This window comes from Carassius carassius, chromosome 30 (assembly GCF_963082965.1).
Source record: "Carassius carassius chromosome 30, fCarCar2.1, whole genome shotgun sequence".
Lineage (NCBI taxonomy): Eukaryota > Metazoa > Chordata > Actinopteri > Cypriniformes > Cyprinidae > Carassius > Carassius carassius.
In genome coordinates, this window is record NC_081784.1 from 4347576 (window position 1) to 4368324 (window position 20749).

Consider the following 20749-nt stretch of genomic DNA (forward strand, 5'->3'; position numbering starts at 1 on the left):
CCAGTTACGAAGCACGAAGCACGGCTGATTGTGCATTTAAATTTACAGTTTTCCACTGATTTAAGATCACATTTTTACTACAGCAGGCTGATGTGAACCACTAAAACACAAATCACAGTCCTTATCTGAGACAGGGGAAGGTTGTGTTAGCAGAAAAGGCTGCATCCTGTGATCATTCTGTTTTCATCATTGGTGAACCACATGCCAATGTGATGCAATTAAGTTCCTTTCAGAGCAATCCCCTAACCCTCCTCCAGCTCCAATTTATTCCACAGCGTTACAACCCTCTGGTGTTTTAATGACTGGTATTTTGAAAGCTGCAACAAACTGTAATAAGATCTTGTCACTGGTTTGTCCAAATTTACAAAGTTACTGCCAAGTAATCAGTTGCAAGTAAAGTTTGATGATTATTCATTTATTAATTATAATTAAGTCAACTGCTAGAAAACTATGCTTGTCCAATTCATATCTGCATTAGTGATGGTGGATTTTCATTAACTCTTTCTGCAAGTTACATGGTTAAACTAATAGGTGGCAACAAGTATTTTCACTGGAAGAGCAAAATCAAACAAACTTTAAAGGGATTGTTCACCCAAGTCTCTTTCTTCTGTTGAACACCAATGATGATATTTTGTAGAATGTTGGTAACCAACAGTTGCTGCTAGCCATTGGGGTCCATTGAATGGGAGAGAAAAAACATCAGTGGCAGCTGCAACTCTCCAAATTTTACATTTATTTACATAAGCACCAAATACAAAACATTCATTCATCCATTCATCTCCATTTATTTTTTTTGTTTTCAATAATTACTCAAGCTCAGAGTCGACACATTTTCTACTAATTATTTTTAGTAAATTGGAATGTGTGCAAATGTTTGTTGGTGTTTCGAGAATACAAAGACTACACCTGTTACACTCTAAAAACTGCTGGGTTGAAAACAACCCAATTTGGGTTATTCTGGCAACCTAGCGCTGGCTCAAAAAGGGACGAACCCAACGCTTGGTTATTTTAACCCAACCAGTTGGGTTATCATGTTTAACCCAACCTGCTGGGTGGCTTTTTTTATGGTTTAAAATGACTACATTGCAGGGTTTCAAAAACCAGAGCGGGTGTTTTTTATCACTGTATTTCAGAAGGAAAACTACTATATTTAGAAAATGTTCAAATTCATTTCGCATGTAATGCTTGATGAGGCAGCGTTTGTGAGCTCAGCAGCCGTTACCGTCAAAACCTACCTCTCCCGCTTAGCGCCTCCTGCTGGCAGAAAATTAACTCTCAGAGTGCCGCCACCAAGTGAGTGTAAGGATGTGGGAAACAATGCATGCTACGTTAAAATGAACCCAAATTGAGCTAGGCATTAAACCTACAAATAATGTTCATTTTAAATATCAATTTTACACACAAATAATAATTATCAAAAGGAAAATATTTATTAAAAACAAGAGTAAAGTCAAAACGTAACATGTAAGAAGAAATGCAGGAAAGGATGGCATTAACAGCTACAGAGTTCATAAATAAAGCATTGAACATTCGTTGAATATAACTTAAGATCAAATTGGACTTTGTTCAATTGTATAAAAATATACGAAAACATTATACAATAAATTTAAAATTAGTTAGTTTCTTTACCAACTATTCTGGCATGACAGTAGACAAATAAATCACAACATTAACTCTGATATTATAACATTTAACAGACGTGTGTGTGTGTAAGAATGTGAGCATGTGTATGAATGACAGAGTGTAAACTCTTCTACTAAACACAGAAAAAGCATTTAACATTATACATTTATACACTTAAGGTTTGTTTCATAGTCCATGAATACAGATCAAGCATCACAGTCAATTTTCGTGATCTCTTTAGCATAATTGATGTAGTCATGAAGAAGCCCCATCAGCACATGTGACATCTTCTACATCAACCAGGGCAGTGTCCTCCTTTAAAACCACTGCTGCATCAGTTTAGGGGAAAGGACGTTCTCTTCTTTGACCAGCATTCATCCCAGTCACCGCCTGTTCTTCATCAGTGGCCTAGAAAGAGAAACACATTTGAAAAAATAAAACATTTAATTAAACTATCCATTTTCAGGTGGAGGTGTATTCACATCCGTAAGGATATGTAAATAATCAGTGTTAAAGTTTCAACACTTTGTGTGGTTTAATGTCTCGGTCCACCACAGCGCTCCAGAATGCTATAATGGCAGCACTAGTGTGAGGGCACATAATATTGTTTGAATAAATATACTGCTTTCAGAAAGCTTCTTTACTGAAACATTAAAACAGACATGACATTCACATTAGGGATGGGCGTTTTCCGCAAATATCACATTCGAATATTTGAGCTCACAAAAAAATGAATATTCGAATATTTGTTTATTTAAATTAAGTTTAATGAGACAGACGTTATTTTTCAGCAACATTCATTGTTTCCGTCATTTTGAACAAGCTTACACACAATAAGCTTTAACATCACACATCGTGTTTTGTAGCTGAAAACCTTTAACAATGCGTGCAAACAAACAAAAGTAGATTAAAAGCAACAAAAAAAAAAAAAAGTGAACAAAGAAAAAATGGAAAGCAGCCTGCAGCAATTAGGCTATTGTAGAACGTAGCCTACACTTAACTTTGAAACTTTTAAACTGTCAGCAAATGTTTGTTGCTTTTTTTTCTATTGTTTTACATGTTCTTGTTAAGAAATACGGGCATGTAAACATGATCGGGGAAAGTCGGCTCCTTAGTCTGTTAACAATAAGGCCGGCCGTGGAGAAAATGCGCTCTGACGGCACAGACGTTGGCGGGACTCACAAATAACGGTGTGCTAAGCGAATAAGTTTTGTGAAGCGCTTCGTGTTTTCGTTTCACCACTGAATGGGATCCTCATCTGGTGGAATACATGGCTCCAGCAAGAACTGTTCCCACTCGTCTCGGCTGGACTCTCTGTAATCATCGCTGAAGAACTGGCTCAGCCTTTTCCGATGAGTGGGCATTGCATCCTCTTCATCGTTGGTGACGGCGACTGCATCCGCACCACTTGCATCAAGGAAAATGTTCTGATAATGTTCAAAAAAGTTTTTTTTCTTACTTCTCTCATGTTTTCATCGAGAAACCTGAGATGTTTGTGCCGAGGGTCTAGGGCAGACGCGAGAAGAGGAGTTTTCACTGCATTCTCCAAGTTAGCGGTGTTTATTCGTTGCTTGAGAGATGCCGCAACAATGTTTTGAAAATGACCGAATTGAATTCGGTCATTTTCTATGATTCTCCACGGCATATTTGAAGTACTGTAGAATACCGCAGTTCTTAGGGGCCGTTCACTTATCACGTCTTTTGCGCGCTCAAGTTCGTTATTTCCACTGTAGGCGCGCCGTATGCGCGCTCATAATGGAAGCGACGACGCGCCCGGTTTTGTGCTCTCCCATGTCTCCGGCTTTTAGCATCTACAAAAACAAAAAACAAACATTATTTTACTCTTAGTAAAAAACATCAACAACTGATAACATGAAATTATGAAGTTTACTTGCCTTAAACTATCTTTCCCTGTCTTCTGAAGAAGCTGAGAAAACCACCTCTTCACACAAGCAGACTTCTGTGTCCTTAACTCTAGTTAGTTTGAGTTCTGCAAAGAGGGATATCAATGGTTTCAATAAAATATGAACATGTGATCACACTGTTGTTGCATCAAAATGTGAATTAAACAGGGAGGACACAACAGAAACATAAATTTTCTTAGTAAAAATAAATATAACGTTGTTATTCTGAAGTTTACTCTCCTTAAACCAGTCTGTCCCTCTCTTCAGAAGAACATCCTCCTCCTCACAGTCTGAGACTCCTCACACAAACAGCTTCTGGGTCTTTAACTCTCGGCGCACAGCGCTGACACAATGAAGACACGAGCTGGACCAGTCTGAAATATTACATGTAAAACATACTTTTAACCCTCTATGGTACGGTGTTGCCTCCAGGCAACATAGTCTATTTTAGCTTTTTTCATATAAAAACTTAATAAAATGTAATTGGTCAATGCTCTCTAAGGTGAGGGGAACTCGTATTTAACCAATGAAAATGCAAAAGAGTGGTCACATGACCCACATGGGTCCATTTTGTTCCCTCTTTCAGCACACGTGCACATGTCACATGGCTCCATATTTTCTCCACTGAAAAAGGCATTTTTCACTCATTTCTGTCCAGATAATCAGCTACAAAAAATCTGAATCACCTTCATTGGTAAGTAAAGAAGTATTTTCAAAAACTTTACATAATATATCATCAAATATATCATAGGAAATTACATAAAACTGCATGTTGCCTCGAGGCAACATTGTACAATAATGGAATCACATAAGGCCATACCAGGCATACTAGGTTTGAATACAAGTATATTGGAGAACCAGCTTATGACAAGCTATATAAGGTGCGCCCACTGCTGACATCCCTCTTGGAGCAGTTCCAAGCAATCCCAACTGATGAAAATCTTTGTGTGGTCGAACAAATTGTGCCATTCAAGGGGAAACACCCCATGAAACAGTACAATCCCAAGAAGCCAAAACGCTGGGGATATAAAGTCTTTGTTCTTGCTGATAGCAGTGGCATGGTCTACAACCGTGTAGGTGTACACTGGGTGTATCTCTCCTTGCAATGGGCAGCCTGACATAGGCGCTAGTGGTAACATAAGAAATGAAAAGGAAAGGAAGGGGGCTTTTGAGGAAAAGGAGACCATTTACAATGGGGTTGCTCTTAGGGCTGTGAAGTGGCATGATAATCGAGCAGTCACTCTCCTCTCCACCTTTGCGTCAGCGAATCCAGCAACCACTGTGATGAAATGGGACAAAAAAAGAAGACAACAGTCCAGGTGAAATGCCCAAGCATTGTCACCAAGTACAACAAAAGTATGGGAGGGGTTGATCTACTAGACTCCCTCATTGCCCTCTACAGAACAAAGATTCGATCCAAAAAGTGGTATCACCGAGTGGTCTTCCGCATGTTTGATTTTGCTGTTGTTGATGCAAAATTCAAAGCTGAAGTTGCAGGATGTCTCTGTATGAAGAAGAAGACCTTGAAGAGAAGAGGGAGACCATCACCGCACACTGAGGAAGAACAGCATTAGAAGAGTCCAAAAACCCCTGTAGAACCACGACCATCAATGCTGGTTTGCATTGTTCATACCGGTCATTGGTCTCTTTGGAAAGGGCGATGCAAATACCCAGGTTGTTCAGGCATTGTAAAAGTGCAGTGCTCAAAATGTGTTGAGAGGAATTGCTTCCTCAGCTGCACAAGCAGTGAGGTGCCATTAGTGAGAAAGGAGATTTTGTGTGTAAGTGCTTGTGTACATGCAGGTCCTTGTGTGTGTGCACAGTATGTGCATGCTTGTTAGGATAAGGTTCATATTAGGATAAGGTTATGGTGATTGTTAATGTTTTAACTTGAAACAACACCGATTGTAATGTTTTGATATCATAATTTGATGGTATGATGGCTTGCGTTCCACGATGGTACAATGTTGCCTGAGGGCAACAGCTGGATTATAAATGTTACTTTTTATTAAATATGAAATTTGTAATTCATTAAAAACTTGATAAATATGTTTGTTCAGGTGTTTAGTTAAAGAAATTGATGATTTCAGTAAATATATAAATTTTTTCTTCATGAAAATGTCAAATGTTTCAATTTGTCCATTGTGGTACAATGTTGCCTTGAGGCAACAAACTTTTAATTAATAAATAAATTTAAAAATAATTATCATGTTTATTGATACTGTTATAGTGTCCAATTTTAAGCAGGAAAAACATAAATATTTTTTTCCTCACTGATATCATATTGCGTACCATAGAGGGTTAACAGTTACCACTTCAACAGCCTCAAAATAATTATGCTAGTCTTTACTACACAATGCCGTTTCCTTTAGGAGACAAACATGCATTCAGTTTAACCGCGAAAAAAAAAGACAAATTAACATGAGTGTAACCGTGACCATAACCATCTATTGACGCCTCAAAAAGTACAGATAATGTAAAATCTTATGAAAATATGACAAAATACATTCACTGACGTTATATTAAAATTACCTCTTCCGTTCAGTAACGTTAAATGATGCCGTTAAGACCTCCGTGTCTGAGGCGAAAACCGCGTCCGTTTTTTTTTTTTTTGTAATATAACGTTAAGCTTCTTTGTTTTCGCCTTTCATAAAACCTTCCGCCTTTCATACAACCGGGTAAACAATAAACGATAACATTACATTTTGAATATTTACTTACCATAGTCTTTCACTCGCTTCTCGCTTCATTCACGCTGAGAAAATGGCGGCTGCTCGCACTGAAGACGTACGATCTTGACGTGACGTGCGTGCTCTCCTTCACGTCCGCGTTCTCAACCCAGTCCCGCTGGGTTGAAACGGAGAACAATTTTCAACCGAAACTTGGGTTAAAACATCCCAAAATCCTATCCAGCGGCCTCAACCCAGCATTTGGGTTGGAAAAACAACCCAGCGTTTTTTAGAGTGTAGGATGCAGCCAAACCGCTCTAAGGCAAACTTCCAAGGTTAGCAAAAGAGAAGAGAAGCCACTGGCAATTTTTTGACTATTTGGATACTTCTCATTCATTTCTATGATATCAGCAAACAGTGACTGACTGTCACACAACTCCGACAGAAATTTAATGACGTCAGTGCTGTAATCAAGGCACACAAATTAAACTTTAAACTTTCTCCAATGGTAGTGCTGGTATCTCATAATAAGACCATCTCTGACTGAGAAATACCTTGTCATTTAGTTCACAGTAAACAGTCACTAACATTAATCTCTAATGAATAATTACTTGCATCTCATTTTGTTTCTATTATTACCAAAAATCAAGAGATTCTCGTGTGACTGAGTGGGTGGGCCTTTGCTTGTAAACACTGGTGTCTAATTAAGTCTTCATGGGTTCTACTTTATTGCACACAGATTGAATACTGCTTGTGGTAATTACAACTAGCCTCCTATTATGAATGTGTATCATGCCTTAATTTAATTACATTTATTAATCAGGGCTAGAGAGCAAAAGAGCTGCACAGAGAGAGAGGTGAAGAAGAAAATATAGAGCCGGGAAGAGAATATGGGTTGATGGGGGTGTTTATTTGTTCTAGCTTAGGAAGAGAGATATTGCATTGTGCTTTGCTGCCCATAATTGGATCTGATAATGATAAATTATGGAACATTTCCAGGAGATAAAACATCGCCCAGGCGCTTATTTGAAGCTGGGGCAATATACATCAAAATGAGAGGTGTGGAACAGCCATCCCCCTCACTGAGCGGCCTTTCACCATCAATTTCATTTATTTCTCTCAAGGAATTATATCTATAAACAATGCTGCAGTAGCTGCACAAGGCCAGATTAGAGATGAAAAGTGGACTGGTTGTGTTTAAAGTAATAAGGGTGAAGGCTGTTTAGTGGATAGATTGAGTACACAGCCAAGCCCAAAAATATTTGGATTCACATTTTAAAATGTGCAAAACTTTAATTAGATAACACAATATCAAGTAAAGCAGCACAATTACATTTCAAGCAATCATGATAAATACATACAATAAAAAATCAGCAATACAGAAAACATTACAGAAACTATGTGATCTTTGAGATGGTATGGTGTAATATATACACATTGTTTTTCTAAACTCAGAAACAATGGGGAAATTATAGTTCTGCTCTTCTGAATTTAACTTATTTTATCAACGTGTTACTTTGTAAAAAGGACTTTGCTTCTAGGTAGATAAAAAAGTCGGTGAACTTTTTGTCCTTGCTGTAATGGAAAGCTGTATTGTGATTATATTAATAGAGTGCTAGTTTAAACTAGATTGTGTGTGTGTGTGTGTGTGTGTGTGTGTGTGTGTGTGTGTGTGTGTGTGTGTGTGTGTGTGTGTGTGTGTGTGTTTTACTCCTTGCCCTACTGGTTGACTTGAAGCTGATGAAAGTAGAGGCCGTTTCCACAGCAGTGCCAAGGATATGAGAGATCACAGGCACAGGCACTACCTATAACAAAGTGTTTTCTGATAAGATCCCTTGAGGAACAAACAGCCATAGAGAGAGGAAGAATCCAGGCACCTAGGCCAGAGAGTGATAGAGAGAGGTAAAGGGTAATGAGTAGGAGAAGGACAAAAATGACAAGTAGAAGTTCTGCAAAAGACAGGTCTGCTTTTGATATGAAGAAAACAATAAATAATCTGGTCAAGGTGCCAGATGAAAAATATGAATATTATAATCAGTTTTGTTTAAAATCCACGAAATAAATCATTGCATTCATGTTGGTTTTATCTTTTAAAACTTTGATATCATTTTCAACAAAATATATTTGCAAACGTCTTTTTAAATTAAGTTGTCTCTGTATGAACTGCAGAAATGAACTACAGAAATGAAGTGATACATATGAATGACCAGAATATGTTAATAAATAAATAAACAAATAAATATTTGCCTATTATTAAATGGTGAGTGTGTGTCTTTGTAGGATAGGATAGTGGGGGGATGTACAGAAAGAGAGAGATACAAGAAAAATGCAGTGACGATACTTAATTGCATCTTCAAAATGCAGCTTTAAAGATTTACGATCATACAAACTGTGTTTGTGATTTTATATGAAGCTATGTTCCTCAAGAGGGCAGCAGAGAGACAGCGTGCACGCTGCACAATGCTGGATTTCATGGAACCTGACTCTCCTCTACTGTTCATTCAAAAAACTATTTTCCATTACAGCTGGATTTTTTTTAAATAAAACGAATGTAATTTCAATATGATCCAGAGATAAGCGGCAGGTCTGTGCATTAAATTGTGTGATGAATACAGCAAAACCAAATAAAAATTCCTATTTCACTGAACACAGATGCCAGTGCTAATATTGTTTGCAAAAAGAATACTAGCTCACTACACAGTTTTCTGCAGTAATTCAGTGACACGTGACCTTATAATGTTATGTGAATGTAATCATTTATCAGTTACCATTTAAATAAATGTTTTGGGGTTAAAAAAAAAAAAAAAAAAAAAAAAAAAAAAATATATATATATATATATATATATATGAACAGTTTGATACCATAAGTCCAACAGAGATGTTAAAAAAAGTATAATAAAAAAAATGTATTATATTGGAAATGGTACCTAGGTCAAATTAAGTGCATGGCATTGTGAAATACAGTATTCCACTGAGTGTGCTTTTTTTGTATACTGAATACAGTTATATACATATTTAAATATTTGCTAAATTTTACATACAAAATTATATTTTTGTCAAGATAGAACAGGTTTGAAAATAAATAATAAATAAATTAAAAAAACAATTTTAAAAAGAAAAATCATTTCTTTGAAATGATTTTTTAGAAAAAAAGTATAAAATAATTATTTAATTAAATATGAATATTTAAATATTTAAAACAAAAATTGTTTGAGCAAAACAGAAATATTGTTATGCTGACTATCATTTGTAGTGGGAGAAAAAAAACAGTAAAGATTTTCTTCCACTGAACTAAGAGATGCTCTTTGAAAAATATTTTTCAAATCTGGAGAGACCATGTTAATCAGGCTTTGCACAAATTCAAATTTCAGTTTCATTGCATAATTTATTATACTGATTGATGGAGAGGAAAACTTTAATTAAAAAAAGAATGCTGCACAATAGAGTTAGCCTCATGTTTTTTCAAATCCTGCTGCAACATTGCTAATAAAGTTAACACCATCGTTGCCCCTTAAGTCCATTCCACATATACTGAAATCTTATCTGCACTCCTCCTCTCTCACAGCTTACAGCTTTCTCTCAATAACAAGTTAGTGAAAAATGAATGGATTTTGCTCAAGTCCCCTTATACTGTAGAGAGAAACCTCTCGTCCTTATTCTGAATGTTTTCCACACCTACAGCTTTACTAAACATGCTATTATACACCTCCAACATCATACCCTTGCTGTGATAACCTGCTGACGGCTGACCCACAATCCGTTATTTACTGCTGTGAGCATGTAGACAAACTCAATAAGATCAGACGTGAGGGATGATGAGATAGTGATTAACAAACCAGCATCAACACAAATCTCAAACATTAAAACTTCAGCCTCGCTGTGGTGCAATAACAAGCGAACAAAACGTTTCTCACAAACACTGGGTTTAGTTTAGTTTGATAGGACAATTAGTTTACCATTGGTTTGTATTTAGGATGGATTTAATTTGGTTAAAAAGGTTGAGAGTTCCACAGCACATAACTGTCCATAATATGGTGTACCATTTGTTATTTTATGACAACCAAATTAATTTATTTAGCAAGTCCTCTTCCACATTTCCAATATCTGCATTAGTGTTAGAAGTGCTGTAATAGTGTAATGCAGGGGTGTCAAACTTATTTAAGGTTGAGGGCTGGATTTTTATTTATTAATTTTTTTGGAAGCAATAATTACCATTTATGCAGAGTGTTTTTTTGAGATAGCACCTTGGTTTAAGCCTGTCATGGATAAATATGATACTAAAGCTATTGATTGGGATCCATTGACTCGGCTGATTCGTTTAGAAATGAAGCTAGTGATTTGGGCCACTGAATCATTGACTCAAATGACTTGTTCACAAAGACAGATTCATTCAGTAACAAATGAGCTCAGCTCATGCACTGTCAGAACTCAAATTTACAGTACTCACCCCCTTGTCATCCAAGATGTTCATGTCTTTCTTTCTTCAGTCGTAAAGAAATTATTTTTGAGGAACAACTGTTTTCTATGCAAATACATTTTCTAATGTAATTTATTCCTGTGATTAAAGCTGCATTTTTAGCATTATTACTTCAGTCTTCAGTTACATGTTCCTTCAGAAATCATTGTATATATGCTGATTTGCAGATTAATTTTTGTTTATAAAAAAAAAAAAAAAAAGTTTCACAGACAAGGTTATGATATGTGTTTGTTAGGTTTAAAATATATTTAAGTTTTTGATAGGTGGCTAAAAAAATATATACTCTTCACCTAATATATGAACATGATAATGCATGAACATTGAAGGAGTTGGTTTGGTTGTATGTAGAGTGTTCTTGTTTTCATAAAGCTTCCGTTTCTGGTCTGTTGTGTACAGGACACAAGAAGGCAGCAGCAGTCCTTCATGAGAGCGTGGAGATAATTCCTCTGCAGCCCTCTTAGGATGATGAATGAACCTTTCAAAAAAAAAAAAAAAAAAAAGGTGTTTCTGCATCACAAACAAAAGTTAAAGGGACCACGAGTCATTTTTCACTCTTAATAAAAGGAATTATATATACAGTATATGTATGTGTGTTTAAAAATACTTAAGTTGTATTAGTGTCTTAGAAAAAGTTGTTGTTTTTTTACATCAGGGTGGCCATCATGTCATCAATGTATACCAAAAAGCCTGATATTTTTATTTAATTTAAATTTCCATACATATGAAATTCCAAAGGTCTGAGATCAAGTGAAAATGTTTCTATTTTAACATAATTGAAATAAATGTATGTATGCATGCAAAAGATGCATATTTATTTCAAGAATGCATGAATACTGTAATATACAAGATCATTTTCTAATGTATTCTATGAACTCTTAGCCCATTACTTAAATTAAAAAAAAAAAAGTCACGACCTGAAAAATGTTCTCAAGTAAATTAATACAGATAGAAATTGGTCAGTCGTGGACTGAAGATGTTTATTTGGTGTACATTAAAATCTGAAAATTAACAAACAAAACCTGATGACCTAGAACAAAGTTTAATATGACTCCAGGCAATCTGGCCGCGCTAATTTCAGTTTTCTAAAACAGGGGAATCTTGCTCTGCAGACGCAAACACGTTACTAACAAATGAAGACCTGAAACATCCTTCTGTAGTGTAGGAAAAACAATCGCAAAAGTGTTTCAAATATGTTTAGAAAGAAAACCAACTACACATTGTAAATACTCGGGCAGTAAAAAGTACATACTCAGGCTTTTGTGTTAAAATAAGAATATCTGACAAAATATATTTAGTTTACAAAACTTTGATACGTGAGACTACACTTAAAGCATCTGTTAAATGGTGTTTATATATTATCATACATGTCCATATTGCACGAGAATCGTCGGAAAACTTGGTCCTCCCTCTTAGCACAGACAGAGAGATTGTAAATTAATCTGTCTCAACAAAGAGTAGAAGCAAAAGATTGAATAGAAATCATACAAGCATCTTAGAGTACATGTAAGACTGAATAACACATAATACTTGGTTTTAATCTCTCTCTCCCCTCCGTTTTGTTCTGTCTCCATAACTTTGTCATTTCACTGGTCCCTTGACTCATACAACAGTTTGGCAGCCTAGAGACAAAGGGCATGGAAAACATAATATTATATAAAACAGTAAAAAAAAAAAAGTGCAGATTAACATTACAACTTCTTACAATACCATTATTATCAGGTTTCACAATGCTCATTTAAAATATATATTAAAAATGCATTTGACAAACAGTTTTGGAGATTTCTTCCTATTTAAATAGAATATACTTGAGGCTGACTTGCCTTAAAGGGACTTATTTAAGGCAATTTATTTAATTAGAGACCTATTTATGTAATTACAGGTAACATTTAGAATATATTCACACTGATTTTGCTAGAAATGTAAAATTAAACTTGATTATATAATAAATGTGATTACTGCAATTATATCAAAAGCATCTCTGATTTAAATTTCAGTTAAAAACTGAGAATGGGTAAGTTTGAAATGATAATTTCTCAGTGAAAAAACCCATCACTCATTTCAGAATTGGTACATTAATACATTTTTAGACCTCTTTTATACCTCATTTTTACAGTGCACTCTTTCAGGCACACCTACTTTGTGCATGGCTGTGAGCCAGGCAGACGCGACGCGCTTGTCATCAGCAGTTTCCATGTGGAGCTGCTGAAGGTTCAGAGATTCTGGTGGCTTGTACTGAAGCACCATGCCACTGGCTCGAAGAGATCCTCCTGAAAACAGGTCAAAGATCAGTGGTGGGTTTGCACACAAAGATTTGGGTTTATCAGATGTCATTCACATAATACGACAGTAACATGGTGCTGAAGTGCAACTGTAATAACTCCAGCAAACATAAATGATGGGTAAACCATGAATAGTTTGATGTCTTGAACACCAGAAATCTGAGGGATCATTACAATAAACATGCACAAGCAGCCGTTCATTAGACTGCCTTGCTTTGACACTATTACTTCCAGCCATGTCACAGGAAATGAGTGCATGCGAGGTTACTCTCATCATGTGAAGGGAACAACAAGGAAAACAAACTAAATGGCACATATTTTAGATGAAGTAGGAGAAGATATAAAAGAGAGATAGAGGGACGCTGACCTTCAGATATTTGACTGTCCAGCAAGCTCGTGTACGAGCATACATCTTTCTCTTAATGCAGAAGAGAACAAGGAAATTGAAGAAAATAACATTAAAAAGGAAAGAGACATAAACAGAAAAAGTCTGTTCAAGTGTATGTATGCATCATAAGAAGATGTACATAAATTGAAGGGAACAACAAGGAAAACAAAGTAAATGGCATATATTTTACACGAGGAAGAAGAAGAAATAAGAGAGAGAGATAGAGGGACGCTGACCTTCAGATATTTGACTGTCCAGCAAGCTCATGTACGAGCATATATCTTTCTCTTCATGCAGAAGAGAACAAGGAAATTAAAGAAAAGAAGAGAACGTTAAAAGGAAAGAAATATAACCAAACAGAAAAAGTATGTTCAAGTGTATGTATGCATCATAAGATGTATATAAATTGGCCTCAAAACGTTTTTGAAGTCAGTCAAGTCACACTTAATGCTTTTGCATGAATATCAAAATAAGTGGCATTTATGTGTGAACTTAAGATGAACTGACTTCATAAACACATTAAAAATCACCAGTGAGTTTTAAAGTCATTGCAAAAAAATGATATATCTGATATATCTAATGCAGTGACATTCAGACATTTTACGTGTCCAAAAACCTACTGGGGACACTTCATAGTGTGTATGTTTCAGATGTATAGAGTTACGTTCACTCAATGTTAATAGACATCAGCGTTCAGTTAACGCAGAAACTGACAAAGCATTCGTATAGTCATGTGATTATTTGAAGATACATTGTGAAGCTTTCCAAGAAATCTCTCTATATCCTATCATCAGTATCAGATCAGGCCATATTGTCCATCTAACTCATTTATTAACAGAATTATTCTCAGTTCATAATCATACTTGCGTGAATTCATATTTAAAAACAAACCCCATGTAGGATTCATGCTGAACCCTCTCTGAAATAAGAGAAGTGGCAGTAAAAGTCTTTATTGATTAGTATTACAGGAAGTTATGAGCTTCTGGGATCCATCATTATGGATGCCCATTGTAAGTAATTTATCACAATCTGATAAGAAGACTGTTGATACTCTATAGAAGTGGGGCATGTGATTACCAGACAAACATAGCACTCACTAATTCAAGTTTGGTCCTGACGGTCAACTAGCGGTCCAATAACAACTAACTAGATTATTGAGGACAACTAGTAAGTCTACCTGAACTTATTGTTTAGCAGCAGTGCTTTAAAATTTATTAATTTTAAACCAAATTTAATGGTTTCCACAAAAATATTAAGCAGCACGACTGTTTTCAACATTTCTAATAATCACAAATGTTGTTATTTTTAATGCATCAAATCAGCATATTAGAATTTAACATTTTAAAACACATTCGAATAGAAAAGAGTTATTTTAGACTGTAATAATATAACACAATATTACTGTTTCGCATGCATTTTAATTACACAAATGTTGCCTTGGTGAGAATGGTGATTCGTTCAAAATATTCTAACAAATGTACCGACCTCAAACTTTTGAACAGTATTTCAAGTCACTTAGGATAAAGGCGTCAATCAGAGTGTATGCAATGCTAGCAAATGTGCTAAAATCACTAACAAGTTTTTGGTCCTGTTTTCTATTATATTTGTCTAGTGTCCAGAGAATAGTCTTAAAAATCAATGTGTGTATTGCTGTTAAACGTTTGTCCACATAAAGCCTCACCTCCAGGGGTTGAGCTCTCAGTCAACACCTGCATACTGGAAATGCGAGACAGCTCCACCTCAAAATGACTCTCGCCATCAAGAAAGAGATATCTGAGAGCAAAAAAAAAAAAGAGAGAGAGAGAGAGAGAGAGAGAGAGAGAGAGATTCAAGACAGAATAGATCACATTTAAAGAAGTGAATTTGTGAGTTCTACCTTTGATTATTGGACAAACGGCAGACCATGGTCTCTGATTTCTCTGAGGAATCCACTTTGACCAGGAAAGTTCCTCCTGCAATGCAAGGTTGTAAAAGGCTATAAAGTTTGTGAGTGGAAACACTTATTAATGTATTTGACAACGTTTTCCACTTAAATAAAAGAGCTCATGAATGTTTACAGCACCAAATTCCAAGTAGTCAATCAATTTGGACACACTGCATTAATACACATCTTCAAACATCCATGTTTTCAGAGTCACAAAAGACTGTTCAGACTTCCATTATGAAGCAGAAGAATCCATTCTCAAAAATCTATTACATCCAGATGAAGACGCACACATCTGGATGATATATACTACTATTCAAAGGCTTGTGGTCAATAAGAATATGAAAGTTTTTGAAAGAAGTGTCTTCTGCTCACCAAGGCTGCAATTATTTTTAACAAAAATACAGTAAAAACAGAAATACAGTGAAATGTTAATACAATTTAAAATAGCAGTCTTATATTAGAATATATTTAAAAAATATTATTCCTATGATTGAAAAGCTGGGTTTTCAGCAGCAATTACTGCAGTCTTCAGTGTTTTGATGAATATATTGTGCATCTGCTGAAAAAGGTAAGAATTCCTTGAAATAAATAAATAAGTTATTAACGACTTCAAACTTAACTATCTTCATGGTAAATAAAACCTCAATAAAGGAAAGTACGTTTTTCATTCATTTAAATATATAATTTAAATAATGAATGCTACAAGTGAATTGGTTATGACAACATAATGTACAGTATAAAACTGCATATTCGTTTTGAGATTTGCTAAAGAATCCGTTTAACGGTGTTGCTGAATTATTAGTGTTTTTAAACATTAACTTTTAGAGAGTTGAATGACAGCAAATGTGATTTAAATATAAAAATAGGGCAAATGAGCATGAAAAGTGAAACATTCCTTATGAGCTGAGCCTCTTAAATCTTAAAAAAAAAAAAGTGATTATACATTGTATTTGGAATATTGTGCATTCCTAGTTGTGATCATAGATCAGTCTTTGTATTTTATCAGATTCCATCAGAACAACATTTTCCATACACACTCAAGCAAACACAGTGACTAGATTCTGTTTCCAGCAGCAGTTAAGATGAGTCTCAGGTAAAGGATTACTTATTAAATCAGTGTACACTGAATTAAGCTACTGGATGAGTTACATAACATTCATATGCTTTCCCTGGCCTGTACTTAGTGACATCATAAACTTCAGTGAGCCTGCAAAAGAAAAGCGGGTATAAGTGTGTCAGTGGCTTCAAGTTAAAAGCATCCCAGTTTGCATTCGTTCAACCCACCGGCAGTGAGCACTTTAAGCTGTTTGTCATAAAACTCCATCTCTTTCTGTGAGATGAGGCTGCACTCTGAACACTGCCTCACCGGATCCACAAAACACATCCTGGGAAGAGCCACCTTCTGACTGCAGCATTTATCACAGAAACAGCGACCGCAGCGCCGACAGTGATGCTGCCGTACACAGAAGAAACACAAAGCATTAAATCCATCAGAATTCCATCAAACAGCAACAAAAGAATAAAACATAGCATGGCCAAATTAAAGGGATAGTCCTTCCAAAAATGGAAATTCTGTCATCATTTATTCTCCCTCATGTTGTTCCAAATATGTTTGAGTTGCTTTCTCCTGTTGAGCACAAAAGAAGATATTTTGAAGAATAGTGGCAACCTAACAGCTGCTAGTATCCATTGACATATATAGTATGGAAAAAAAATAAAAATACTTTTGGAAGTCAATGGCTACCGTCAACTGTTTGGTTACCAACATTTTTCAAAATATCTTCTTTTTTTTCCTTTTTTTTCACTTAACAGAAGAAAGAAACTCATAAACGATTGGAAAAACATGAGGGTGAGTAAATGATGACAGAATTTTTGGGTGAACTACCCCTTTACCAGTTATAAATAAGTGGTAAAACCAGAATCAAAATTCACAATTTTATATTATGGTAACAGTACTGTATATTACAATATAGTTATTAGTTTTCATTTTTGAGGAAGTCACACTTCATTTCAATAATCCACTCTAGACCTTCCACTAACTACAAGTAACTTTGCAGCTACATGTCAACTAGCTCTCTTTAGAGTATTTGTAGAGCTCAGGGCTGGTAGAATAAGTTGACACATACTTGCAAAGTTATTTATAGTCAGTATAATGTCTGTTGGGGAACCGTCAAAATAAAGTGTTAGCAGATATTAAGCAGACAGTTTACTAATACTGTAATAACTGACATGTAGTTGTAAAGTTACTCTAAAAAATAGAATATAATGGAAAAGTTTTTTATTTTTTGTAATTTAATTCAATAATTCAGTAATTTAACTCATATTCTAGATTCACTGCACACAAACTTAAATATTTCAGTATTTTTTTTTTTATTCTGATGATTATGACTTACAGCTTAGGAAAATTTAAAATTCAGTACATCAAAAAATTAGAATATTTTCTCAAAGATCAATTAAAAAAAAAAAAAAAAAGATTTACAAAACATAAATGTTCAAGATCTCCAAAGCAGGTCTAATTATGCACTCAATTCTTGGTTGGGGCAGCTTGGATTCTGTGCCTCTCCAGTCTTCCTCCAGACTTCAGACCTTGATTTCCAAATGAAATGCTAAATTTACTTTCATCTGAAATGAGGACTTTGGACCACTGAGCAACAGTCCAGTTATTTCACTCTTTACCCAAGGTGAAATGCTTCTGATGTTTTTTCTGGTTCAGGAGTGGCTTGGTAGGAATGTGACCGCTGTAGCCCTTTACCTGAAGATGTCTGTGTCTGGTAACTCTTGATGCGCTGACTCCGGCTTCAGTTCACTCCTTGTGAAGCTCTCCCAAGTTCTTGTTTTGTCTTTTCCTGACAATCTTCCCAAGGCTGTGGTCATCCCTGTTGCTTGTGCAACTTTTCCTATCACACTTTTTCCTTCCAGTCAACTTTCTATGAATATATTTTGATACAGCACTCTGTGAACAGCCAGCCCTTTCAGCAATTACCTTTTGAAGCTTACCCTCCTTGTGGGAGTTGATGATTGTCTTCTAAACAACTGTCAAGTCAGTAGTCTTTCCCATAATTATGGTTGCATGTTCTAAACTAGTCCAAGGGGTACCCAGTACAATATTTCAGTTTGTGTGCAATGAATCTAGAATATAAGGAAGTTTGCTTTATTATTATTATTATTATTAAATTACAAAAAAAAATACCTTTGCCATGATGATATTCCATTTTTTTTAGATGCACCTGTAATATGTCTAAAGTGTTATCTTTGAGGAAAGATGAGTTTACAATTTGATGGATGTGAATATATTACTATTATTATCATTATTCTTCTTATTATTATTATTTATTTATTTATTTAGACAGAATTGTATAGAATTTTAAGCCCTAACACAGAACACTTTCATGTAACCAAAAAGATTCAAAGATTCAGACATACAACAAAGGCAGGAAGAAGGAGGAAGCAAAAAAGGAGGAAAAAAAGGAAACAGGAAGAAAAACTTGCAACAGCATATTATTGCAAAACTAAAAACATAAACACTTAAAAAGAAAGAAATGAAACTGCTCAAGTTTAAGGAAGACAATCATAAAGGGTCATTCATACATACACACAGATTAAAGCAAAAAAGCAGGTAGTCAACTGAATTCATTTTTTAGCAGTTATTGTAGGTATGTGACAAATCTGAATGAAGATTGATGAAATGTGGCAATTACCAAAAATGAGGTACACCCACATACATATAAGTATATATTATCTATCTATCCAGATGGATAGTAGATAGATTTTTTTTCAGTTCAAATTGTCAAATGCTATTTTTCAATCACTATATTCCATTTGTAATCAGATTTTCAAAAGATACAGACAAAAACCATCAATAAAGCTAGGACATCCAGATGTAGGAAAGGCCTCTTATGAGCAACAATAGCCACTTGCGACTTGTCACTTGAAATTACTCCTGACACATGACGGGTCCATGTGCTTACCTTCCTGGTGATGAAGTCAAACTTAGTGTCACACTGCATGCATCTGGGGCACTAAAGAAAGATTATACAGTGAAAAATAACCTAAATTCTTTAAATGCTCTTTAGAACACAAATAGATGAAATAAACACATTAAGAACTCTGTATGTTGCACAAGTCAATTACATTTCATAAGAAGTTGTGGCAAAACCTCCCAGAGACTTTAACTGAATTTAAGCCACATATCTGGGCTTAACAGCAGTACAAGCAGAAGAATAAAACGCTTCAGGTCTGACCGCATTTTAATGTCTACGCATGTAATACATATTCTTGCTAACATATCATGAGCTTTATAACTGATTAACATGCTTACATAACTTAGTACAGCTTTTTTCTCCTCCAACAAAGAACAAAATCAAATCGTTTTTACTCATTTTATAGTTTACAGTAGTGCACTTACAATAGAAATCTATGAGGCAAGATACCGCACCAGATTAAACATTATAATACACAATGCAATGCAACAAGACTTAAACATTAAATGACACTTGTGTGGTAAATTGCTTACTTAACCCATTCAACTTCAATCAAAACCAAAAGCATGGTAAAACTTGGTATGTTTCTTTCACATAAATGAGTGCAACAGTGCACGTGCAAATTTTAAGCGGCTGGTTGTGCAATTATTTTCCCATAGGGATTAAAAAAAAAATCGTTACTTAACCTTTGTTTAATCACACCACTACAAACTTTGATTTGAATTAATTGTACCGTGTCTGGTATCCACTGACTTCCATAGAATCCATGGCTATCAACAACTGTCAGGTTACCAACATTCTTCAAAACCTCTTCTTTTGTGTTCAACAGGAGAAAGAAACTCATACATGTTTGGAACGACATGAGGGCTAGTAAATGACAAAATATTCATTTTTCGATGAACTATGTAAGATTCATGCATTCTCCGAATATTATTAATACGTAGGCGTGACCTTATATTTGACAGTCGCTTTTCCGCCATGCAGAAGCATTGGATAAACATTTATTTTTATGACGAATGCCCCCAATATCAATCTTTTAACGTTAACGTTCCAATATGAAGAATTCACAGTTACCCAAAGTCGCTCATATACACACTCTAAAAAACATTAATTTAACGTACATTAATCTGAGATCAAATCTGTTCAAAAGCCCCAAGTCTTGTTATCTTTTTTTTAATTTGTCACACCATCTGAGAAACTTACAAAATATTTCCCACTGGCTCTTGTTGCCTTGAACAAACAACGCCCAAAGATAGAGACAAACCAACCAGAGAGCATCATCTTAATCATAACCATAATCTGATCGACATTCATTACCTCTTTGTCCGGAACCCACTGCGGCTCATCCAGGGAAAACGGACTGGTGAAAGCACCGTTCTCCGGTACCATGCGGAGTCCGCTTGGGCTCCGGACCAGCTTTTTGCCGTCAGGCACAGCGGACATGTTTGTGTTTATGAGTGCGCAGCTGCTGCAACAGAGAAGAACAGGACAGACATCAGCAG

At 35.4% G+C, this 20749-nt stretch overlaps 1 protein-coding gene across 2 annotated transcripts; it reads right to left on the reverse strand.

The window, feature by feature from the left end:
- Window positions 1-11621: 11621 nt before the first annotated feature.
- LOC132110436 (zinc finger FYVE domain-containing protein 21-like) lies at window positions 11622-20733 on the reverse strand. Of its 2 annotated transcripts, XM_059517031.1 has the most exons (9): window positions 20565-20733; window positions 19236-19286; window positions 16552-16720; window positions 15217-15292; window positions 15022-15113; window positions 13577-13627; window positions 13320-13370; window positions 12810-12940; window positions 11622-12292 (listed from the first exon to the last, which is right to left on the reverse strand). In XM_059517031.1, the coding sequence occupies exons 1-9, from the start codon at window positions 20688-20690 to the stop codon at window positions 12257-12259; spliced, it is 783 nt and encodes a 260-aa protein (XP_059373014.1). In that variant the 5' UTR covers window positions 20691-20733; the 3' UTR covers window positions 11622-12256. The 2 variants fall into 2 exon arrangements, with proteins under 2 accessions (XP_059373014.1, XP_059373015.1); XM_059517032.1 differs by lacking the exons at window positions 13320-13370; window positions 13577-13627 and having other exon boundaries at window positions 20565-20731.
- Window positions 20734-20749: the final 16 nt, after the last annotated feature.

Excerpts from the sequence above, each read along its gene's own strand:
- LOC132110436 (XM_059517031.1), bottom strand. The coding sequence starts at position 20,690 with ATGTCCGCTGTGCCTGACGGCAAAAAGCTGGTCCGGAGCCCAAGCGGA. Across the intron at positions 19,287-20,564 it reads AGTGGGTTCCGGACAAAGAG|TGCCCCAGATGCATGCAGTG; the intron begins GTAATGAATGTC and ends ATCTTTCTTTAG. Across the intron at positions 13,371-13,576 it reads GGACAGTCAAATATCTGAAG|AGAAAGATGTATGCTCGTAC; the intron begins GTCAGCGTCCCT and ends TTCTGCATTAAG.